Source organism: Amblyomma mixtum, chromosome 2 (genome assembly GCF_055824585.1).
Source record: "Amblyomma mixtum isolate Tamu chromosome 2, ASM5582458v1, whole genome shotgun sequence".
Lineage (NCBI taxonomy): Eukaryota > Metazoa > Arthropoda > Arachnida > Ixodida > Ixodidae > Amblyomma > Amblyomma mixtum.
Window position 1 is genome coordinate 86,179,679 of NC_143013.1, and position 26,017 is coordinate 86,205,695.

Here is a 26,017-nt window from a genome sequence, read left to right on the forward strand (position 1 = left end):
TTCGCTGCCTTCGTACACGTGTCAGGTAGGGCGAGCGTGATGTCTGCGTCCGGCGTCAAGATGGCGCCGAGCAGCTGGGTCGCCCGGGGGTCTGTGGTGGAAAGCGAAGCAGCCTGCTCTCGGCTTTCCTCCAGCCACGTGGATATCTATCTACAGGTGAAGAAAGTAAAGCGAAATGCACTTAATCTTCGAGAGTACGGGCAGGGTATAACAGGGGGCACAAGGTGCACTTCACAATCACCACGATGGAGCCCCGAACTACACCGCTGTCGACGAGGAGGAACGCCTTGGAGGCTCCCTACAAGACGAGCGGAGTCGTCCCGACGTAACCATTTTTCCTAAACGCGCACAAAGCGAGAAATGAAATGTACGATGATTAGCTCGGGCAATTTCAGTTAAGGCAAAGTCTTGGCTCCGGCTGCCCTCGATATGCACCTCTGGGAGCATCGCCCTCCACTAAAAGGCCGCGGGCGTTGCCCATTCATTCATTCACACCACCGCCGCACTACGCTGTAACTCATGATTAACTGGGAAACCCAATGGAAGGAAGGGTATGAGGAAGTTCCACGCCTCTCTAAACAGTGCAGTCTATCACTAAGGTGAGATTAAACGCGAATCTACGTCATGCGCTCTTTTTTCTCCATTTTGCGCCCGTTTGAATTCAATTAATGGTGCACTTCCATCCCAAAGCTCTGCCATGAATAATGAGGGATGCGGTAATGGACGGTACTGATTGATTCTGAACACCTGCGGTTTTTCATCGTGTAATTTTTGATATCAGCATTCGGGCGCTTTCGAGCTTCGCGAACCCGTAGACGACTCAACCCCGAAAGCGGAAAGACGACGTATCTGCTCAATTCCAACAGCGCTTCTGCAGTTCCAGGCGTAGTATATAACAAAAGCAACGGACGCTAGCCGTTGCGAAGCCTTCGTGGTTCAAATGGCTCCATTGTGGGCAAATTTTTGCCAGTATTATTCAGCCGGGATGGGATGTGGAAGCGGGTGATCTGTGATAGCCGAGTTGCTAGCTCACTCCTGCAAAGAAAGCTTTCCAATAATCACTTTCAATTCCTATGCAACAGGATTACGATGGCTGAATTTATCTAGCGCAAACGTCATCAAAGCTATGCGCCAATGCAACTCTCACACTTGCACACGCTATCAAATGTTGTCATACGTGAGAAAAATAACAACGAAAAGCGAAACATACACTGCGAAAATCATGGCAGCGCTTGCACAGGGTGTTCGGCTGTCAGCCGGAAATGACGCCGACGCATATCAATTAAGGCTCATGAGCGCTGCACAGTTCACGGGAGATTAAACCGAGTGAAGCTGTCCCACAAAGTTTTTCTGATATCCTTAGTAGGACCAGCCTGTATTAAGGCAACCTGGCCATAGATTTCGCAACTCACTGCGGAAAATTTGCACGACAGGCCTGTATTCACACGGCGAGTAAATCGGAGGGTTCACAGAGAAGTATAGTGACCACTATACTATAAGTGAACGAGCCACTGTCTCCTCTCTCCCCATAACTCTTGCTGGCGTGCTTGTGCATTAAAAAATTCAGGGGGCACACTTCAACTGTCTAAAGTGCGTAGAGGCGAAAGTGTTTCCCAAACCACTTTGACTGCCTCTGTGGCACTGGTGACATCACCAGTGGATGACGTCACACATAGTTAATGACTGATTACTAAGTATTGACAAATTACTAATTAATGGCTAATGACGTATTAATGACTAAATGGTAATCAACTTAAGCTTCGGTTTTAGGAGTCGAACGCAACAGCGTGTTGTAGCATTGCCGGGGAGTCCACGGAACACCACCACCCCCCACCCCAGCCGTTGGGCACGATGCCCTTGCCCTTTGAACCTAACGCTTTTTGAGGAAAGGAAAGAACACAGTTGGACACCTGAACCGCACCGTACAGGAAGGGAGGAAGTGGGAGGTAAAGAAGAAAGAGGGGCCGTAATGAAGAGAATGAAAATTGTATTTCAGGAAAGGAAATTACGCAGTAACTGGCTCACATATCTCGGTGGACACCCGTCAAAAGCGTGACAGCTTTGCTGACAAGCTTCTGCTAACAACCTTCTGTCGACAACGATAAGTCATTAAAGGGATACTGAACCAAACTTTTGTAGCTTCTCTTTTACATGTAAACAAGAGCTTGGCTGCTAAAATTGTTAAATGCGACGAGCATTTTAGCAAAAAAGGTGGATAGCATGTTTTTTTCGCTATTGCCGTATATATTGTTGCACCTGGTGGCCGCCTGTGGAAGCTTCGTCTAAACGTCGTAACACTCGCGCGCCCACTGTTCCCGCAGGAGCACGACTGCCATCGCTACTCGCTGGTTTTGCCAGTTTTGCGTCGAGAGCGTCGGAGGTTGCGAGCCTTATCGCTTGGCCTAGCCAAACTGCCGTGCGACATCGCGCTTCGAGTGACGCGAAGAGGGTGTCATGACGTCACACACTTCACCTCGCCCCGGCCGGGAGGGCTTGGCGCGCGCTCATCGAAATTAAAACCATCCGCTGCAAAATATGCGAAGTGATGAATAGATTTTGGTGTAATCACATTCCGAGATTCTATTTTAAGCGTTTTTGTTCAATTTTAAGATTTTAGTTCAGTATCTCTTTAAAGGCTTTCGCCTCAAAAATTACAAACGCGCGAGGCAAAACAAAAAACAAAAAACGCACCACTGTTCGCTGCCTTCCTTCGTGCAGGTGGGGCGAGCGTGATCTCTGCGCCCGGCGTCAAGATGGCACCTAGTAGCTTGGTCGCCCGGGCGTGTGTGGCGCAAAGTGAAGCAGCCTGCTGTCGGCTTTCCTCCAGCCATGTGAATATCTACAGATGAAAAAAGTAAAGCGAAATGCACATAATCTTCGAGCGTGCGGGAAGGGTATAACAGGGGCTAACACGCTCGAGCTAACATGCTCGAATGTCCCCGAACCTCATTACACACAAAACACATTAATGAACCATTAATAAATGCGTCGCACTTCCACTCCTATCGTTTAAACGACCCACTCTGTCCTCTCTCCCCATAACTCTCGCAGCCATGTTTGTGCAAGTATTAAAAATTACAAATGCGAGAGGTAAAAAATAAAAGAGAACGAACCCGCATTCGCTGTATTCTTTGCCTTCGTACATGTGTCAGGTAGGGCGAGCGTGATGTCTGCGTCCGGCGTCAAGATGGCGCCGAGCAGCTGGGTCGCTCGGGGGTCTGTGGTGGAAAGCGAAGCAGCCTGCTGTCGGCTTTCCTCCAGCCACGTGAATATCTGCAGGTGAAGAAATTAAAGCGAAATGCACTCAATCTTCGAGAGTACGGGCAGGGTATAACAGGGGGCACAAGGTGCACTTCACAGTCAGAACGAAGGAGCCCCGAACTACACCGCTGCCGATGACGAGGAACGCCTTGCGGGCTGCGTACAACGTCTTACGACCGGTTTCGTCCCCCGTAACCATTTTCCCTAAACGCGCATATGGAGCGGAGAAGTGAAACGTAGTATGATCAGCTCTGGCGATTTCAGTCAACCCGAAGTCTTGGCTCCGGCTGCAATCGATTTGCACCTTCGGGAGCATCGCCCTCCACCTACAAAAAGCCACGGGCGTTGCCCACTCTCTCATTCATTCATTCCTTCATTCATTCCTTCATTCATTCATTCATTCATTCATTCATTCATTCATTCACACCACCGCCGCACTACGCCCTAACTCATGATCAACTGTCAAACCCAAAAAATTACGAGGAAATTTAGCGGCTAAAGTGGTGAAAGGCGAAAGCCTGAGTGCTGCATTCTGCTAAGCTATTGTTCACTTCACATTCTGTTGGTGCATAAATTGACTGCCAATTAATGACGCTTAATCTTTGCCTTTAGGAGTGGAACGCGGCAGCTTGTTGTAGCGCAGCCAGGGAGTCGACGGAACGCCACCACCCGTTCGGCGCGATGCGTTGCCCTTTGAACGCAACGCTTTTCGAGGAAAGGAAATGGCGCTGTAATTCTCTGTAAAAATTACGAGGAACTTTAGCGGCTACAGTTGTGAAAGGCGAAAGCCTGAGTGCTGCATTCTGCTACGCGATTGTTCACTGCACATTTTGTTGGTGCATTAATTAACTGTCAATTAATGACGCTTAAGCTTCGCCTTTAGGAGTGGAACGCGACAGCGTGTTTTAACGCTGCCACGGAGTCCAAGGAACCCTCCACCGCATCGGCGCGATGCGTTGCCCTTTGAACTCAACGCTTTTTGAGGAAAGGAAATGGGGCTGCAATTCTCTGTCATCTCGGTGGACACCTGAGCCGCACCATACAGGAAGGGAGGAAGTGTGAGTGAAAGAAGAAAGAGGGGCCGTAATGAAGAAAATGAAAATTGTATTTGAGGAAAGGAAATTACGCAGTAACTGTCTCACATATCTCAGTAGACACTAGTCGAAAATTGTATTTGAGGAAAGAAAGTTGCGCAGTAACTGCCTCACATATTTCGGTGGACACCCGTCAAAATTCACGCGCGGTGACGTCACGACAATTTGGACCAATCTGAAACGCGGACAAATCGTCGGTAAATTGGTTTTTTAGGAAAGGAAATGTATCTGTCTCTCATATCTCGATGGACACCTAAACCTCGCCGTAACGGGAAGGGAGGAAGATTGGAGTGAACGAAGACACCGTATTCACTAGACGCACCTTTGTTCATTCCAAACAATCGAGCTGGCATGGCGGAGTGGTAGCGTGCTCGACTCGCACTCCGGAGACCGGGGTTCGATTCCCAAGCTCGGCAAATTTCCTACTCGGCTTTATTTATTTATTTATCTGCTCTGACTAGAAAGGTTAATTAGACTAATTAACTAAACTCAGTCAAAGTTACTTGGAGCATCACTATACGATCCCTTTAATTGGTTGCATGATTAGTAGCCAAAGTACAATTGGCCCCGTTTGAAATTCGCGCACTGTGACGTCACGACCGTTTCGACCAATTGAAAAGCGTGACCGTGACATTTCTGTCGACAGCTCCTGCTTACAACGATGAGGCATTAAAGGCTTCCGCCTTAATATCGGTGGACACCTGAACCACACCGTACATGAAGGGAGTGAGTAGAGGAAAAGGAGTGAAAGAAGAAAGAGAAAGAGGGGCCTTAATGAAGAAGATAAAAATTGTATTTGAGGAAAGGAAATTGCGCAGGAACTGTCTCACATATTTCTGTGGACACCCATCAAAATTCGCGCGCAGTGACGTCACGACCATTTCGACCAATCTGAAACGCGGACAAATTTGCTAACACGTCTTGGTCACGACAGGTTTGGTTTGGTTTATGGGGTTTAACGTCCCAAAGCGACTAAGGCTATGAGAGACGCCGTAGTGGAGGGCTCCGGAAATTTCGACCACCTGGGGTTCTTTAACGTGCACTGACATCGCACAGTACACGGGCCTCTAGAATTTCTCCTCCAAAGAAATTCAACCGCCGCAGCCGGGTTCGAACCCACGACAGTGTGTCATTAAAGGCTTTCGCCTTAATAGAAGGAAGGGCATGAGAAAGTTCCGGGCCTCTCTAAAGAGTGCAGCCTTTCACTAAGGCGAGATTTAATGCGAATCTACGTCAAGCGCTATTTTTTTCCCCTCTTTTGCGCCGGTTTGAACTTCATAAACGGTGCAGTTCCATCCCATAGCTCTGCCATGAATAATGAGGGATGCGGTAATGAAAGGTATTGATTAATTCCGACCAGTTGGGGTTTATCGCAAAGCGGAAGTCATCGTCGCGCAAGCTGTCGTCTGCTTCCATGGCGGCTGCAGCTGCACCATTTCGGCAGCAACCACTGGGGAGGTGCAAAGTTTTCGGAAGCAACCGAACATGCTAATTTCGCCCCTGCACACACAGTTTGACCAGCGTATCGAGTCCGTGCATGCACCTACAGCTGTAGCATCTTTCTCTAATCAAGTCGCCGCGGTGGCTCAGTGCTTATCTGAGAAAAAAAAAAGCTGCGTCTTTGCTTACAATATTTTGAATTATATGTGCATGCCTACTTTCCTCTTGTTAATGTCGACTGACTGCGTCTTAAGCAGAACGCGGTTTCAACGAATTGTGGCAAAAATCAACCGACGCCGGGCTCTGAAACGGTGACGTTGAAAACCGCGGATGCGCATTGCACATTACAGTAAAAGAATCGAATTACGCAGCTGGTCGAGGGTCTTGTGTGATTATACTGCAATGCACGAAGCTCCTGTCGTCGGCGCGAACGAAAGTTCGCACTGTCAGAGAAGTTTGTCAACACACGTGCGCACTCACCGCAAAATAACCGCTCGCTACCCTACCAGATGATTTCGCGTGCACCTCGGAATAAAATAGCCATGATAATGTGTGATGCCTGAACTGGTGCTTTAATGCGACCATTAAAACGACAACAGCACACGGTTACGGTTCGACTTTCCAACCCACTTTCGAGTGCCGATTACTGCGATCATCAGCGCCAGACTTAAGCGAAGCTGAGGACTCGGTAGGAGTAACCTGGCTCTTATTGAAAGCACCTACATTTCGTCAAAGATCAGCTGTGAAAACAACGCAGCAGCTGAAGCTTGCCTGTTGAAATTCCACTCGCAAGAAGAAAGCGTGCATAGAAAACGATGCACCAGCTCGACGAGCTCGACCAACCTAACATGGAAACCGGAAGTTGTGGGCGCGGTGTTGCCAGACCGCCAAGCAACTTCGCATATCGTCTATTAGGCCGGCGGTTCTGCAGGCTGTCCTGCAGTCCGATGGACAGCTGAGTCTATTGGTAAAGGCCTACTGATGAAGGCTATTAGTAAAGTCTACTGATAAAGGCCTATTGGTAAAGTCTATTGGTCAAATGCGCTGGAATCACAGCTTCCTCGCCACTGTCCATATTGTTACACAAGACGCCAGCAAGATTAATGAAAGCGTGGGGAAAAGAACAGATGGTTCATTCATTCATTCATTCATTCATTCATTCATTCATTCATTCATTCATTCATTCGTTTTATTTCAACTCTTGCCATACAAATTATCAAAATACTCACTGAACCGATAGCCAGATGCTAGTCTGGAGTTCAGAAACAAAATACATGGCAATGACACAACACTTGTGTAAAATGAAAAGCACAAAAACACGCTTACCGGCCAACAGGATCGGGGGAGGCCGAAACGCTGTTGAAGGTCGCGACACTGGCCAGCTGCATTGAAAACGAGAATACCAATTAGGCCGGCGGTTCTGTAGGCTGTCCTGGAGTCCGATGGACAGCTGAGTCTATTGGTAAAGGCCTATTAATGAAGTCTATTAGTAAAGTCTATTGGTGAAGGCCTATTGGTAAAGCCTATTGGTCAAATGCGCTAGCATCACAGCTTCCTCGCCACTGTCCATATGGTTACGCAAGAAGGCAACAAGATTAATGCGTAGGAAAAAAAAAACAGATGGTTACTACGGTTTCAGTTGCATTGAAAACGAGAATACCAATTAGCCCGGCGCCTCTGCCTGCTGTACCGGAGTACAATGGAGAGCTGAGCCTACTGGTAAAAGCAAAGTGAGAGGAAGCGGTACAACCGCGCGCGATAACTCTCTGCGTAAACACCCTGGGCAAACACAGGTAACGCATCCTTCACCTGAAATCGAGATGAAAACGTCCAAACAGTGACAGGCAACATTTCTTGAAGAAAACGTCTTTGCTGCGGGCACAGAACGTGCCTCTTATATGTCAAATGCTAAAAGAATATCATGTTACTGTACTGAAGAGACGAACACAAAGCTCCTCGAGGATAAAAGAAAGCACGTACAATCAAAGAAACTTTAAACGCAAATGTTACGCTCTTGTGGCTTCTCATATATTTGTCAATGATAGGTGCACTTTTCTCCACGGGTTCTCACAGTTTTTACGCGAAATAGCAGGAACTTTATTTAGTATTGCATCTGAGTGCCTAACTTTGAGTGCAGCCCCGTGGTTGGAAAAATGTAGGGGTGTGCGAATATCAAATTTTTCGAAAACGAATCGAATACGAATACTTAGTTCCGAATATCGAATCGAATATCGAATAATCAAGGAAAGACGCATTTAACCACTGCAAAACATTTATTTGAGCACCCAAGAAGATCACAGCTCAACTATCAATAAGTAAATGAACACAAAAGGTGTGTGTGGCTGCACAGAAAGTATCGAAGTTTAGGACATTATTCTTAGAAGAGGGGAATTTTCACAGAAAATGGATAGCACACAGCACTGATTGAATCTAGCATGTCATCAACGCAAAAGCGCGTTGCTGGGATGAACATTAAAGGTTGTTGTGAAGGAAAACCACCTGCACCACATGGTCAGGCAGGAGCGTTCCCTTCTAGCTGAAATGACTTCTCCAGAGACAGGTAATTCCCTCTCAATTGGCACTGAAGTGGCAGGTATTGCGAGGTACTTCGTGCACAGCTTTGACTATACCAGCTTCGCAGGTATAGCCGCAAAGAAGCTCACAAGCACAATCAGCTACGGCATGGCCCAACATTACGCATGGCTCTGGACGTCGCCATATTGTTATGTCGATGTCGATTGGACTTGCGTACCGAAATGTACGCCGGTGCTCGCAATAAAATATTCGGCTAAGTACGAATATTCGCATGGGATCGAATAATCTAAACAACACGAACACTTAGATTTCGAATCGAATACGAATAGCAAAAATTTAATATTCGAATTATATTCGAAAATTTCGAATATTCGCACACCCCTAGAAAAATGACCTTCGTAGATTTTCTGCTGCGCTACCCTTGCCTTATAGAGAGTGTTCATATTACGATTGCGCCGCTAGACATGTGTGCCTTCGTAGGGTACGCAATGCAGTTATTCATACTTTTTCTCTTACAGGCAAGAGCAATTCACAACACAAATAAATTGTACGAGAACAGAGAGATGAGTATTGCACAATGTTGCTTGCATTGGAAATACCGAATATCCCGAAATACCGAAATTCCGAATATTTTGAGTTCACTATGGCATTATATCTCCTGGACCTTCCTGTCTTAGTTATAAGGAATAGCGGGCCAAGAAGTTGAGGAAAACAGTTATAAAACAGCAGAAGACAGCAGAAGATGGAGTGCAGGCCGCGGCACTCTGCGCACAACAGGAGGCTCGAATATATAGTTCTCCGTGGAGGTGCTGTAGTGTTGTGAACGGCAAGTTCCGCCACAACCGAGATGTCGGCCTTAACTTCGGCTATGAAAGTTTGAGATGTGAGGGTGTTTGTTCGCGTCCAATTTGCGTCCAGTTTGTTTGCGTAAATACCTGGATACTCCTAAAAAAATGCCAAACAGCACTTGCTCCTCCCCAGTCAACGTTGACGTTTTACGGAAGGAGCCTCTAGGTAGACTGGTTTTTCCCTAGCATAACAAACAGTTCAGATCTGATAAGAGAAATCAGGAAAAGTAATATTACCTCGTATGAACAACATTAGTCATTATACTGGAAATGAACGTACGAGCAGTTCGCTTTACAGCTACCCGTAAGCAGGCGCTGGAGGTCGATAGGACGCAGAGGTCAGAGGTGGAGGTCGGGTGGTTCTGCGAACACGATTTCACCTATCGTTAAGAAATATGGCCAAAGCTCAGCCACCTGCGTAATGCCGAGTAGAGTAAAGGTAGTTATTTGATCAGGCTCAGCAAAGTATATCGTCGTAAATCCCGACTAAGCACTTCTGAAGAAGCATTGGTTTGGTTTGGTGTTTATTTTCTTCCAAAAATGAAAGGGGAAGCCAAAGCAAAAGGCGGTAGCCCTGACTAGGCCTTGGCTCCCTGATACAGGCGGCAGCCTGTATCAGGGAGCCAAGTTAATCTAAGGGACCAATACACTGTAGTCAAAAGTATTCGTGCCCAATTGGCGTGTATTTTTTTAGGGGTCCCATTCATTGCTTGACGAAGTTCACAATGGCTCCACATATCGTCAGTCAACGCTAAAAGATTTAAAATTGGTCGTTAGCCTCAAGTATAAATTTGAAAGTGGAAGATGAGACTGTCCAAGCGGCGGCCTCGCCACGTGTGGGGGAGGACAGAAAGGAGGGCAGTTTTATGCTTCAGGGCATCAGCGTGATGGCAGAAGAACGGATGTATAGGTATATAAATTTAGGTTACTCACCGTGGCCTCGGAAGGGTGGGTGGTCCTGGAGGAGGTCTTGGGACAGGGTGGTGTTTAGAAGAAAAAAAAAACATTCCCGAAACAATTAGCATGGGCCTCAGGAAAATTGCCCGTTAGTAAGTACACAGGATGACATATATTCTTACGGTGGTCCGGCAACCGGCGGAAGAAGCTGGTAAGGGGGACCCTGAGACCTCTATGGCAGAAACGAAGGTATTTTCCGAGGCGCGAAAGGGGGGATGCTAAGATCTGGTTAATATACTGGACATTTTAAAAGACCCTTACATTGGTTTCGCAACCGGTGGGCGTCCAGGTGGAGGCCTTTGTGGGGGAGGAGGTGACCTATGAGGTGGGATCCTTATTAGGCACTGATATCAGGTATAAAGGCTGTCTCGCTCTTTGACTCCTCATGACCGTCGAATACTTTATGGCGGAAGCCTTTAATTACTCACCGTTGTAAGCAGGAGATATCACGCTTTTCAGTTGGTCGAAATGGTCGTGACGTCACAATTGAATTGTTACAGAGGAATGAGGGCAAAGTATCCCCCCCCCCCCAGAAAAAAAAAAACTTTCAAACCAACAAGAAGCAGTATATACTGGCGGCAACTGTAAACGGGAACCTTTGCGAACTTACATATACTAAACAAAATGTACCCGGATCAATACAGGGACATATGCCCATGGTGTGGGGCCAAACCCACCCTATATAATATCACGTGGGAATGCAAAAGAAACGAGGCATTCCATAGAATACAAAATCCGAGCGCGGAACAGTGGGAGAGTTTGCTCTCCAGCGGCAACCCGGTTCTCCAGAGAGAACTGGTCATCAATGTCCAGCGAGCAGCCAAGCACAGCGGTGCCCTGAAATAGGGGCGCCGACCACTGTCGACCGTAATAACTTGTAAAATAGAGCAAATAAAGTTTACCCTATCCTATCCTATCAAACGGCCCTATTGTACTTTGGCTAGTAACCATGTAACCAGTTAAAGGGATGGTATAGTGATGCCCCAATTAAGATACATCAATACATAAATAAATCAAACCGAGTAGAAAATTGGTCGAGTTAGGTAGTCGAACCAGTGTTCCCGGAGTGCGAGACGAGCACGCTAACCACTCCGCCAAGCCAGCTCGATGGTTTCGAATGAACAAAGGCGCGTCTATTGAATACGGTCTTTTCGTTCATCTCATCTTCCTTCCTTCCCTTACGGCGAGGTTCGGGTGTCCACCGAGATATGCGACACAGACACATTTCCTTTCCTCAAAAACCAATTTACCGACGAGCAAGGCGCAGAGCCGAACGGGCGATGGCGCTCTGTGGACTCCCTGGCAGCGTTGCAAGACGTTGTCGCGTTCCACTCTTAGAGGTGAAGCTTAACACCTTAACCACACATCAGTGACACAAGCAGCAACACCGCGCTTAAGTCTTTCGCCTCACCGCACTTTAGGTCAAAGTGCCCCCCTGAATTTTTAAGCATCAAATGTTTTTAGCTCCCGTTGTCGGAAGTGTGATGACGTCACGCCGAGACCGAGAGCCAAGATCCGGGAACTGAATTCCACACATCCGGGAGCTGAAACGAGAGCATCTGGGCACCGTACGAAATTTAACGAGACACTCTAAGCACTCCTACAGGACCGGCATAAAAGCGCTGGTAGCTTCGCGCCGAACGGGTGGTGGCGTTTTTCCCTTCCTTTATGGTGCGGTTCGGGTGTCCACCGAGATGACAGAGAACTACTGCGTAATTTCCTTTCCTCAAAAATCGTCGCGTTCAAAGGGCAACGCATCGCGCCGAACGGGTGTGGCGTGCCGTGGACTGCCTGGCAGCGCTACAACACGCTGTCGTGTTCCACTCCTAAAGGCGAAGCTTAAGCGTCATTAATTCGCAGTTAATTAATATTCATTCATTAATCAGTAATTAGACAATAATTAGTAATTTGTCATCACTTCCTCATCAATTATGTGCGACGTAATCCAGTGGCGACGTCACCAGTGTCACATTGGCAAAGTGGTCCGGAAAACCCTTTCGCCTCTACACACAGTTTCGAACACGCTGCATATACATTCTTGTCAAGCCAGAGTCTCGTCGTGTCCGCGTACGCTTCTGCATCGCACTGCATTTCAATGCCGCCACCGTCACAGCTCCTTAAGCCGAGCATGGAGCCTGATGAAAGGAGAGGTAGGAAGCGTCTTGCGGAAAGCGATCGCTTTGCGAGTGATACGCCACAACAGAAGACTGCACGCCCCTGCTGCCCGGAAACATTTCATGCTTACTCTACTCTCGGTTACGCGAGAGGCAGAGATTTTTTTAGATGGCATTTTCTGCAGCGTTACAGAATTTATATATGATCAAAAAGTTATGAAGAATTACCGATGATTACGTAACATCCTAATGAAAAATTTCAGCGCAGCTCATTAGCTGTTTCAGCTTTTCGATACATTGAGACGAATTCGAGCAAGACATTACAATTACAGACCACGCGTTATTTTTCACACATATTCCTTCTTGAAGAAACACTCCACTAGCACTTCTTGTTTGTCATGAAGGAAGCTTTGCGGTCGGAGAAATCGATAGATATACGCTCGACTTGCTGCACCAATGCCTGATTCTCAAAGACGAGGTCTATGCAGTATTTCGCGAGGTTGTCACAACCGTGGGAGGCGTTTGGAGCGAGAGGAACGGTGCTCCGAAAGGAATCTAAGTTCTCCCGCATAAGTGGTAAGAAATTCCAGTTTTTCTTTATATCTGCATTAAAGTCCCCACCCACCCTGCCACCCTTGCAGGTGGCAGATATTGGTTGATCGCACGGTCCACATCTCTCTCTCATCACCCCACGTAGCTATAACCGCGATTCAGGCGTCCACTGCTCCAGGGAGCATAATGCGCACTTTTACTTAAAATGATCGCACTGTGAAACTTCAACGCCAATGAACACTGTGACCGCCGACGGTCTGTGGCTTCAGCGCATCAATGCCTGCAGCCCACATCTCTCGCATCACCCCACGTACCTATAAGCACGATTCGGGTGTCCACTAAACCAGGGAACCAGTTATAGGCACTACCTTAAAATCATCGGAGTGTAAAACGTAGCCAACGCCAACGCTAATATGGCTTCAGCGCGTTGCCAATGCCTGAAGCACACACTTCTCTCTCATCACCTCCCCACGTACCTAAAAGCGCGATTCGGGTGTCCACTAAACCAGGGAACCAGTTATGGGCACTACCTTAAAATCATCGGAGTGTAAAACGTAGCCAACGCCAACGCTAATATGGCTTCAGCGCGTTGTCAATGCCTGAAGCCCACACTTCTCTCTCATCACCTCCCCACGTACCTAAAAGCGCGATTCGGGTGTCCACTAAACCAGGGAACGTTATAGGCACTACCTTAAAATCATCGGAGTGTAAAACGTCGCCAACGCCAACGCTAATATGGCTTCAGCGCGTTGTCAATGCCTGAAGCCCACACTTCTCTCTCATCACCTCCCCACGTACCTAAAAGCGCGATTCGGGTGTCCACTAAACCAGGGAACCAGTTATAGGCACTACCTTAAAATCATCGGAGTGTAAAACGTCGCCAACGCCAACGCTAATATGGCTTCAGCGCGTTGTCAATGCCTGAAGCACACACTTCTCTCTCATCACCTCGCCACGTACCTAAAAGCGCGATTCGGGTGTCCACTAAACCAGGGAACCAGTTATGGGCACTACCTTAAAATCATCGGAGTGTAAAACGTCGCCAACGCCAACGCTAATATGGCTTCAGCGCGTTGTCAATGCCTGAAGCCCACACTTCTCTCTCATCACCTCCCCACGTACCTAAAAGCGCGATTCGGGTGTCCACTAAACCAGGGAACCAGTTATAGGCACTACCTTAAAATCATCGGAGTGTAAAACGTAGCCAACGCCAACGCTATATGGCTTCAGCGCGTTGTCAATGCCTGAAGCACACACTTCTCTCTCATCACTTCCCCACGTACCTAAAAGCGCGATTCGGGTGTCCACTAAACCAGGGAACCAGTTATGGGCACTACCTTAAAATCATCGGAGTGTAAAACGTCGCCAACGCCAACGCTAATATGGCTTCAGCGCGTTGTCAATGCCTGAAGCCCACACTTCTCTCTCATCACCTCCCCACGTACCTAAAAGCGCGATTCGGGTGTCCACTAAACCAGGGAACCAGTTATAGGCACTACCTTAAAATCATCGGAGTGTAAAACGTAGCCAACGCCAACGCTAATATGGCTTCAGCGCGTTGTCAATGCCTGAAGCCCACACTTCTCTCTCATCACCTCCCCACGTACCTAAAAGCGCGATTCGGGTGTCCACTAAACCAGGGAACCAGTTATAGGCACTACCTTAAAATCATCAGAGTGTAAAACGTAGCCAACGCCAACTCTAATATGGCTTCAGCGCGTTGTCAATGCCTGAAGCACACACTTCTCTCTCATCCCCTCCCCACGTACCTAAAAGCGCGATTCGGGTGTCCACTAAACCAGGGAACCAGTTATGGGCACTACCTTAAAATCATCGGAGTGTAAAACGTCGCCAACGCCAACGCTAATATGGCTTCAGCGCGTCGTCAATGCCTGAAGCCCACACTTCTCTCTCATCACCTCCCCACGTACCTAAAAGCGCGATTCGGGTGTCCACTAAACCAGGGAACCAGTTATAGGCACTACCTTAAAATCATCGGAGTGTAAAACGTCGCCAACGCCAACGCTAATATGGCTTCAGCGCGTTGTCAATGCCTGAAGCACACACTTCTCTCTCATCACCTCCCCACGTACCTAAAAGCGCGATTCGGGTGTCCACTAAACCAGGGAACCAGTTATGGGCACTACCTTAAAATCATCGGAGTGTAAAACGTCGCCAACGCCAACGCTAATATGGCTTCAGCGCGTTGTCAATGCCTGAAGCCCACACTTCTCTCTCATCACCTCCCCACGTACCTAAACGCGCGATTCGGGTGTCCACTAAACCAGGGAACCAGTTATAGGCACTACCTTAAAATCATCGGAGTGTAAAACGTAGCCAACGCCAACGCTATATGGCTTCAGCGCGTTGTCAATGCCTGGAGCACACACTTCTCTCTCATCACCTCCCCACGTACCTAAAAGCGCGATTCGGGTGTCCACTAAACCAGGGAACCAGTTATGGGCACTACCTTAAAATCATCGGAGTGTAAAACGTCGCCAACGCCAACGCTAATATGGCTTCAGCGCGTTGTCAATGCCTGAAGCCCACACTTCTCTCTCATCACCTCCCCACGTACCTAAAAGCGCGATTCGGGTGTCCACTAAACCAGGGAACCAGTTATAGGCACTACCTTAAAATCATCGGAGTGTAAAACGTAGCCAACGCCAACGCTAATATGGCTTCAGCGCGTTGTCAATGCCTGAAGCCCACACTTCTCTCTCATCACCTCCCCACGTACCTAAAAGCGCGATTCGGGTGTCCACTAAACCAGGGAACCAGTTATAGGCACTACCTTAAAATCATCAGAGTGTAAAACGTAGCCAACGCCAACTCTAATATGGCTTCAGCGCGTTGTCAATGCCTGAAGCACACACTTCTCTCTCATCCCCTCCCCACGTACCTAAAAGCGCGATTCGGGTGTCCACTAAACCAGGGAACCAGTTATGGGCACTACCTTAAAATCATCGGAGTGTAAAACGTCGCCAACGCCAACGCTAATATGGCTTCAGCGCGTTGTCAATGCCTGAAGCCCACACTTCTCTCTCATCACCTCCCCACGTACCTAAAAGCGCGATTCGGGTGTCCACTAAACCAGGGAACCAGTTATAGGCACTACCTTAAAATCATCGGAGTGTAAAACGTCGCCAACGCCAACGCTAATATGGCTTCAGCGCGTTGTCAATGCCTGAAGCACACACTTCTCTCTCATCACCTCCCCACGTACCTAAAAGCGCGATTCGGGTGTCCACTAAACCAGGGAACCAGTTATAGGCACTACCTTAAAATCATCGGAGTGTAAAACGTAGCCAACGCCAACGCTAATATGGCTTCAGCGCGTTGTCAATGCCTGAAGCCCACACTTCTCTCTCATCACCTCCCCACGTACCTAAAAGCGCGATTCGGGTGTCCACTAAGCCAGGGAACCAGTTATGGGCACTACCTTAAAATCATCGGAGTGTAAAACGTAGCCAACGCCAACGCTAATATGGCTTCAGCGCGTTGTCAATGCCTGAAGCACACACTTCTCTCTCATCACCTCCCCACGTACCTAAAAGCGCGATTCGGGTGTCCACTAAACCAGGGAACCAGTTATGGGCACTACCTTAAAATCATCGGAGTGTAAAACGTCGCCAACGCCAACGCTAATATGGCTTCAGCGCGTTGTCAATGCCTGAAGCCCACACTTCTCTCTCATCACCTCCCCACGTACCTAAAAGCGCGATTCGGGTGTCCACTAAACCAGGGAACCAGTTATAGGCACTACCTTAAAATCATCGGAGTAAAACGTAGCCAACGCCAACGCTAATATGGCTTCAGCGCGTTGTCAATGCCTGAAGCCCACACTTCTCTCTCATCACCTCCCCACGTACCTAAAAGCGCGATTCGGGTGTCCACTAAACCAGGGAACCAGTTATAGGCACTACCTTAAAATCATCAGAGTGTAAAACGTAGCCAACGCCAACTCTAATATGGCTTCAGCGCGTTGTCAATGCCTGAAGCACACACTTCTCTCTCATCCCCTCCCCACGTACCTAAAAGCGCGATTCGGGTGTCCACTAAACCAGGGAACCAGTTATGGGCACTACCTTAAAATCATCGGAGTGTAAAACGTCGCCAACGCCAACGCTAATATGGCTTCAGCGCGTTGTCAATGCCTGAAGCCCACACTTCTCTCTCATCACCTCCCCACGTACCTAAAAGCGCGATTCGGGTGTCCACTAAACCAGGGAACCAGTTATAGGCACTACCTTAAAATCATCGGAGTGTAAAACGTCGCCAACGCCAACGCTAATATGGCTTCAGCGCGTTGTCAATGCCTGAAGCACACACATCTCTCTCATCACCTCCCCACGTACCTAAAAGCGCGATTCGGGTGTCCACTAAACCAGGGAACCAGTTATAGGCACTACCTTAAAATCATCGGAGTGTAAAACGTAGCCAACGCCAACGCTAATATGGCTTCAGCGCGTTGTCAATGCCTGAAGCCCACACTTCTCTCTCATCACCTCCCCACGTACCTAAAAGCGCGATTCGGGTGTCCACTAAGCCAGGGAACCAGTTATGGGCACTACCTTAAAATCATCGGAGTGTAAAACGTAGCCAACGCCAACGCTAATATGGCTTCAGCGCGTTGTCAATGCCTGAAGCACACACTTCTCTCTCATCACCTCCCCACGTACCTAAAAGCGCGATTCGGGTGTCCACTAAACCAGGGAACCAGTTATGGGCACTACCTTAAAATCATCGGAGTGTAAAACGTCGCCAACGCCAACGCTAATATGGCTTCAGCGCGTTGTCAATGCCTGAAGCCCACACTTCTCTCATCACCTCCCCACGTACCTAAAAGCGCGATTCGGGTGTCCACTAAACCAGGGAGCCAGTTATAGGCACTACCTTAAAATCATCGGAGTGTAAAACGTCGCCAACGCCAACGCTAATATGGCTTCAGCGCGTTGTCAATGCCTGAAGCCCACACTTCTCTCTCATCACCTACCCAGGTACCTAAAAGCGCGATTCAGGCGTCCACTGACCCACGGAGCCAGTTATGCCCACTTCCTTAAAATGATCGGAGTGTAAACCTTTGTCAACGCCAACGCCACCGAACACAATGAACGCCGACAACCTATGGCTTCAGCGCCGCGCTTCTGGCACAACGTTGTCAATGCCAACGCATGCAGCGCACATCTGTCACTACCGCCACGTAGCTTAAGGCCGGATTGAGCTGTCCACTGTTCCAAGAGGACAGTTATGCGCCTTCCCTCGTTCAGATGTACACACCAATTTACAAATTTTACCCTCTGCATTCCAAGCTCCCGCTCCATTGGTTTAGCAGCTTAAAGCATGACTAAGGTGTCCACTGCTGATTACAACGGGCGACGGCGACGGCAACGGTGACGCTGCGGAACGCAGAAACGGGCGCCAAGAGCTCCTCGCTTAAAAGCAGTTATGGGTGAGAGGAATCTGCGCTTCACAAGCTGCGTGAAAAACTACCGCCGATTGAGAGCCACTTTCGCAGGATAAAAAGTGAGACTTTCTAAAAAGTGAGCGTTCTTTCGTTCAAGTGTGCGTTGAGATCAAAGCTATACTTCCTCTGCTCAGAACACTGAGGCCGCCGAAGTAGGAGCCTATCTTCATCAGACTCCGCACGAGCACCAGCCTATGCTTGGTACGTGTTCTCGCCTGCCGCCGCGGCTGTCCTGGGCCTAAACTTCTGTTCATAACCCCCCGGCGAGCATTTCTTCAGGCACAAAGATTTATGGTTTATGGGGGTTTAACGTCCCACAGCGACTAAGGCTATGAGGGACGCCACAGTGAAGGGCTCCGGGAATTTCGACCACCTGGGGTTCTTTAACGTCCACTGACATCGCACAGTACACGGGCCTCTAGAAATTCCACCGCCGCGACCGGGATGGAACACAAGTCTGCACAACACAAACAGTTACGCACAGAGAGAGACGCCTTGAGGTGCGCGTTCCTTGCCATGAACCCTTCGTGACTGCTAACACGGACGGTAAGCTCTGTGCTAGCGCTGTCAAAAGCGATAGAACATGCGACAAAACCAGCGAAACAAGTTCTAACAAACGGCTGAATTATTGATACACTAGCGACAGAAGCTCGCACCAGCAACGCTTTGAACGCCGCTTTCTCGCTGGTAGCGAAGCGCAGGAAAGTGCAGCAAGCAGAATCTACCCACTGTTCAAGGACAGCTCAGTGAACTCACCTTTCTTGAGGTGGTGGTAGGCGCTTCCATCAATGGCGGAAAAATGAGACGCGAAATCGAAGCTGTGAAGTCGAGTTGAGTTGTTCTATGCTACAGGTGGGATGAAGCTCTCAAAATAGCGCAGCGGATCAAGCTTATGGGCCTCGGCCTTGGCTCGTGAGCGAGTGCGAACGCCGCGCTCGTGGAAGCCGGAGTCTCGCGCTCGTAGTTTCGTAGCCTATTAATTATTCTAATTCCTGCTTATTGATTCGCTTATGCGACGCCACGCCCCACATTCCCTCATCCTCCCTGGCCGAAGCCCAGTGGTCGCCTGGGTATCTCGTTGCTTCAGCAAAGCAGAAAGGACGAATGAAAAGGCTCGTTCGAGTTGACTACGGCAGCGCTTTCTTCTTTCACTCCCAGCTTCCCCCCTTCCCTCACGGCGCGGTTCAGTTGTCCGCCGAGGTATGTGAGCCGCTGTGGACGCCGGCCGGTGCGGTGACCCAATTTTCCGCTTTTGCCGAGGTGTGAAGTTGCGTTTTTCACGCCACATAGCGTCTGTTGTTAACGCGAGAGCCAGCATATCGGAAAATAAATGTGAGTTGCTGCTCTGGCGGCTGCGGATGGATGTTAAGAGCACCATTTCCTTAGAAACGATTTGGTTTAGTTTTATGGAGACCTAGATTGGCTGAGGCTATGAGCGACGCCATAGTGGGAGGCTTCGGATCATTTCGACGTCAATTAGTTTGCCCGGAATGGTCGTTCGAAGTTTCAAGAAGTCACGGTTTGGGGAACCAAAAGTCGTTGTGCGAATTCCTATCACAAACTACACTTGGATTCGGCTAATAATCTTATGCTCCGTAACGCACTGAATCGTTTGATACCACTCCGAACATTCTATGTCAATTAGGTGGTACACAATCTGTGTACCACTGGTCCCATTTCAATGTCCTTTTTTTTCATACTAACGCGACTTTGAGTAATGCGAACGTTAGAGCTAATGCTAAGTAATGAACTCGGGGAATTCTGCGAGTGCCAACGCCAACAACCATTTCAGTCAATTCAATACAGTCGTGCCTCATTTATATGGACGAATCGAATTATGGACAGTTCTTCTGGCTTCAAAGGTCGACGGTTACATCAATGCCGTAGTACTCTCATAAATGGTTGAAGGTCAGCATTGCAGAGCCAACCAGCATGCGACACCATTAGCATGTTTCGAAGGTTTGAAACAAGCCTTGTTAATATCATTCGAGGATGTGTGCCTAAATGGTGTCGCCGTGACCCCACAACAAAAGTGATTGGACAAGTGACTTAAAGAAACCTAGGTGATCACTGAGGAAGGTGCAAACACGCACCTTCATTCAGGGAAACAAATTTAGGCACCAGGTAGATGCAAGGAGGACTAAAGAAATCTACGAAGCATTCCACCTTGCCAACACATACGATCATCCCATAAGCCCACCAGCGCTTCCACTCAGCACTCAAGTGTTCGTGTTCGTCGCAGGCAGTCACAGGAAAATCAAGCAAGCAGATGACATCCGCTTCTCAAGGCTTCGAGAATGCCTCACCAAAGAAGCTGGTGAAGTTAATTCAAGAGGCGCTGCTGAGCAATAGCTGAACACCGATGAATTTCTCAAGCACCACATACAGAAGGTACTGTGTTAGGCGTACACAGTAAGCTTGCGTGCACATCGCTCACTGCGCTGCGCTCAACAAACGCTCAGCATGTGCAGAGGGAGCCAACACGGATACCGAGAAAATTCTGAACTCTTATCCGATTCATTCCACTCGCAGACTAGCATTTCAAGATGTCGCAGCGCGCATTCACGCTCGTGCAAGCCGAGTTCACAGCCATTCACCTCGTTTTCCACTCAGGCACATACACCGTCGCATCTGGCTGCCTATAGAAAAACAAATCACAAAAATATTGTGGTCTAGGCGCAAGAAGAAAGCAAGAATATAAAGAAGCAATGTCTGTAGTGTGCATTTTAGCCCCGCTCATTTCTTTCGAGGCAATACACGTAAGTAAAGACATTTACGATGTAGATTTTAAACAAGCCCTGATGGAGATATTTTATAACAGCGATCGGTTGACAGGCAAAGTAGCTTCGGCGTCCTTGCCACTATTTCCTCGGTGTCGCAATGCTACTCTAGGCATCGGTACCGACTGGGGATGTAGTTCCGCGTTTCGGTAATGCGCTGCCCGAGTTTAGTGCGCATCCGTCGACTACTGACTGCGAGCGTTACATATATTGCATGGCGCCGGAAACACATTTTTTCCTACGAAATACCTGTGCGGTGAAGTGGGCGCTGCTGAAAAATGTTGCCCTCACGAGTGGAACCCTATTTAACGGGATGTTGTTTTCTGACTGGAGCACTCCCATCTCGACTGTAATCATGTAAAATAAACCTTCTGTACAGTTTCCTCGATAACGAAGTTCGACTCCGTCCTTCGGAGCCGGGACCTGCGGGGCTGAACGAGTCAGTCATCTCCACGCCCCCACCGTCCTGAACACCGGTTCCAGCGGTGGGAATGAAGCCCCATCTTCAACAACACCCGTCAAAAGCGTGACAACTCTGCTGACAAGCTTCTGCTGACAACCTTCTGTCTACAACGATGAGGCATTAAAGGCTTTCGCCTTAAAAACTACAAAAGGGAGAGACAAAAAAAAGAAGAGAACGCACCCCTGCTCGCTGCCTTCGTACAGGTGGGGCGAGCGTGATCTCAGCGCCCGGCGTCAAGATGGCGCCGAGCAGCTGGGTCGCCCGGCCGTCTGTGGCGTAAAGTGAAGCACCCTGCTGTCGGCTTTCTTCCAGCCACGTGAATATCTAAAGGTGAAGAAAGTAAACCGAAATGCACATAATATTCCAGCGTACGGGGAGGGTATAACAGGGGGCATAATGTGCATAAGGATGCCAAGCATACCCTAACATTTAGGGTGCTGACCGCTGCCCCGCACAACCATTCAGGCGAGCGTCCCATCACTGTTTTTAAACCGCCAACATTTTTAACCTGCTCTCTTGCAATGGATTACCGCGTGCGCCCCAAAGCTTGGGAGTGACAGCGGTCACTGAATTAAACCTCTCATAACATCTGCGCCTCCAGAACAAGCGACAGCCACTGGCGTATAGCACAATTGGTAGGGCATCGCCCGCGATATGCAGAGGCCCTGGGTTCGCTTCCGTAACCGACCCATTTAAAATGATTGCTCAGTCGCTCCTTCCAAGAGCAACAAATTCAAAAGAAAAATGAAACCAGTTCCAAAGTAGTGACTGACAGGTGAACTGTCCAATATTATTCTATGTCTGTCTTGGAGCTGCCATTATATAATGCCTTCACTAGACGCGTGAAAATTCCTAAATGGTTTATTTTATTACCTACTCACCCAGACAAGAGCTGACCTCCGAAGCAATGTTCAAGCTGTGTTGGAGGGCCGTGGCCTCAAGATCAGACTTTCTTACTTTGACTTAATGACAGAGCGATACCACCAGCCGTCGAATGCGCTGGCAACAAGCTTCCTCAGCACTCTCCATATTGTTACACAACACGGCAACAAGACTAATTCGTGAGAAAAAAAGGTGCTTCTTACGATTGTCGGCCGGCCAACAATTGGGGGAGGCCGAGACGCTGTTGAAGGTCGCGACACTGGGCAGCTGCATTGAAAACGAGAATAACAATTAGGCGGGCGGCTCTGCAGGCTGTCCTGGAGTCCGATGGACAGCTGAGTCTAGTGGTAAAGGCCGACTGATGAAGTCTATTAGTAAAGTCTATTGGTAAAGGCCTATTGGTAGAGTCTATTTGATCAAATGCGCTGGCATCACAGCTTCCTCGCCACTGTCCATACTGTTACACAAGACACCAACAAGATTAATGAATGCGTGAGGAAAAGAACGGATGGTTCGGTTTGGTTTATGGGTTTATGGGGTTTAACATCCCGAAGCGACCAAGGCTATAAGAGACGCTGTAGTGGAGGGCTCTGGAAATATCGACCACTTGGGGATCTTTAACGTGCACTGACATCGCATAGTACACGACCCTCTAGAATTTCTCCTCCAAAGAAATTCAACCACCGCAGCCGGAATTGAACCCGGGTCTTTCAGGTCAGCAGCCGAGCACCATAACCACTGAGCCACCGCGGCGGCATACACTTTGGCAATTACTAGCCATATAAAAGGAAATGAAGGAGGGGAGGGATGCCCTTTGCGCGAATGCACAGCAGACATTTCCAGCCAGTAGCATATCTAACCTTTCTGGCGGCTGCTTCGGCTCTCCTCTCTTTCGGCTCCCTTGAGTTGGCTCTTCCTCCCGGCACGCCCCTTTCCCGGTCTCCTTTTGCGTTCGTCTCCTTTCCGGGAACTTTCTGTGAAGCCAGTTCATTCATTCATTTTATTTCTATTCTTGCCATACACATTATCAAAACACTGACTGAACCCATAGCCAGAGGCTAGTGAGCGGTTCAGAAAGAAAATACATGATGGCAATGACACAGCACTTGTGTAAAATGAAAAGCACAAAAACACGGTTACCAGCCAACAGGAGTCGGGAGAGCCGAGGCGCTGTTGAAGGTCGCGTCACTGGGCAGCTGCATTGAAAACGAGAATAACAACTAGGCCGGCGGCTCTGCAGGCTGTCCTGGAGTCCGGTGGAGGATGAATCTATTGGTAAAGGCCGACTGATGAAGTCTATTAGTAAAGTATATTGGTAAAGGCCTATTGGTAGAGTCTACTTGATCAAATACGCTGGTATCACAGCTTCGTCGCCACAGTCCATATTGTTGCACAAGATGGCAAGATTAATGAATGCGTGGGGAAAAGAACAGATGGTTCATTCATTCATTGATTCATTTTATTTCTACTGTTGCCATACACATTATCAAAACACTGACTGAACTCACCACCAGAGGCTAGTGTGGGGCTCAGAAACAAAATACATGACGGCAATGACACAGCACTTGTGTAAAATGAAAAGCACAAAAACCCGGTTACCGGCCAACAGGAGTCTGGAGAGCCGAGTCGCTGTTGAAGGTCGCGTCACTGGGCAGCTGCATTGAAAACGAGAATAACAATTAGGCCGGCGGCTCTGCAGGCTGTACTGGACTCCGATGGACAGCTGAGTCTATTGTTAAAGGTCTATTGATGAAGTCTATTAGTAAAGTCCATTGGTAAAGACCTATTGGTAAAGTCTATTGGTCAAAAGCGCTGGCACCACAGCTTCCTGGCCACTATCCATATGGTTACGCTAGAAGGCAACAAGATTAATGCGTAGGAAAAAAACAGATGGTTACTACGGTTTCAGTTGCATTGAAAACGAGAATACCAATTAGCCCGGCGCCTCTGCCTGCTGTACCGGAGTACAATGGAGAGCTGAGCCTACTGGTAAAGGCAAAGTGAGAGGAAGCGGTACAACCACGCGCGATAACTCTCTGCGTAAACACCCTGGGCAAACACAGGTAACGCAACCTTCACCTGAAATCGAGATGAAAACGTCCGAACAGTGGCAGGCAACATTTCTTGAAGAAAACGTGTTTGCTGCGGGCACACAACGTGCCTCTTGTATGTCAAATGCTAAAAGAACATCATGTTACTGTACTGAAGCGACGAACACAAAGCTCCTCGAGGATAAAAGAAAGTACGTACAATAAAAGAAACTTTAAACGCAAATGTTACGCACTCGTGGCTTCTCATATATTTGTCAATGATAGGTGCACTTTTCTGCACGGGTTCCCCCATTATTTACGCGAAATAGCAGGAACTTTATTTAGTATTGCATCTGAGTGCCTGACTTAGAGTGCAGCCCCGTGGTTGGAAAAATGACCTTCGTAGATTTTCTCCTGTGCTACCCTTGCCTTATACAGAGTGTTCATATTGCGATTGCGCCGCTAGACATGTGTGCCTTCGTAGGCTACGCAATGCAGTTATTCCTACCTTTTCTCTTACAGGCAAGAGCAATTCACAACACAAATAAATTGTACGAGAACAGAGAGATGAGTATTGCACAATGTTGCTTGCATTGGAAATACCGAATATCCCGAAATACTGAAATTTAGATTATTTTGAGTTCACTATGGCATTATATCTCCTGGACCTTCCTGTCTAATTTATAAGGAATAATGGTCCAAAAAGTTGAGGTAAACAGTTATAAAACAGCAGAAGACAGCAGAAGATGGAGTCCAGGCCGCGGCACTCTGCGCACAATAGAAGGCTCGAATATATATGTCTAGTTCTCCGTGGAGTGGCTGTAGTGTTGTGAACGGCAAGTTCCGCCACAACCCAGATGTCGACCTTAACTTCGGCTATGAAAGTTTGAGATGTGAGGGTGTTTGTTTGCGCCCAATTTGCGTCCAGTTTGTTTGCGTCAATACCTGGATACTCCTAAAAAAATGCCAAACAGCACTTGCTCCTCCCCAGTCAATGTTGACGTTTTACGGAAGGAGCCTCTAGTTAGACTTGTTTTTCCCTATCATGACAAACAGTTTAGATCTGATAAGAGAAATCAGGAAAAGTAATATTACCTCGTATGAACAACATTAAGTCATTATACTGGAAATGAACGTACGAGCAGTTCGCCTTACAGTTGCCCGTATGCAGGCGCTGGAGGTCGATAGGACGCAGAGGTCAGAGGTGGAGGTCGGGTGGTTCTGCGAACACGATTTTACCTATCGTTAAGAAATATGGCCAAAGCACAGCCACCAGCATAATGCCGCGTAGAGTAAAGGTAGTTATTTGATCAGGCTCAGCAAAGTATATGGTCGTAAATCACGACTGAGCACTTCTGAAGAAGCATTGTTAGTCTAAGGGACCAATAACTTTTACTGTAGTGGAAAGTATTCGTGCCCAATTTGCGTCAGTATTTCTTTAGGCGTCACATATTCATTGCTTGGCGAAGTTCACAATGGCTCGACATATCGTCAGTCAACGCTAAAAGACTGATAATTGGTAGTTAGTCTCAAGTAAAAATTTGAAACTGGAAGGTAAAAGTGTCCAAGCAGCGGTCTTCGCCACATGTGGGGG

General features: G+C 48.2%; 2 protein-coding genes and 1 long non-coding RNA gene across 3 annotated transcripts in view; 1 reads left to right on the forward strand and 2 right to left on the reverse strand.

The window, feature by feature from the left end:
• Window positions 1–23,384, reverse strand: LOC149360006 (uncharacterized). The gene is made up of 10 exons (XM_089575297.1): window positions 23,254–23,384; window positions 22,597–22,660; window positions 21,692–21,835; window positions 10,397–10,453; window positions 10,258–10,305; window positions 10,112–10,136; window positions 7,122–7,177; window positions 3,114–3,273; window positions 2,692–2,839; window positions 1–150 (listed from the first exon to the last, which is right to left on the reverse strand). Coding segments are annotated over exons 1-10 (834 nt in total). The 3' UTR covers window positions 1–149.
• LOC149360005 (uncharacterized) overlaps window positions 1–26,017 on the forward strand; it is a 69,492-nt gene that overhangs the window by 16,985 nt on the left and 26,490 nt on the right. The window lies entirely within an intron of this gene.
• Window positions 23,353–26,017, reverse strand: part of LOC149360007 (uncharacterized) — a 4,847-nt gene continuing 2,182 nt past the window's right edge. The window contains exons 5-8 of the long non-coding RNA XR_016289266.1: window positions 25,563–25,644; window positions 23,993–24,048; window positions 23,534–23,589; window positions 23,353–23,367 (exon numbers count right to left, since the gene is read on the reverse strand). This is a non-coding gene — a long non-coding RNA (uncharacterized LOC149360007). The remainder of the gene's footprint in view (window positions 23,368–23,533; window positions 23,590–23,992; window positions 24,049–25,562; window positions 25,645–26,017) is intronic.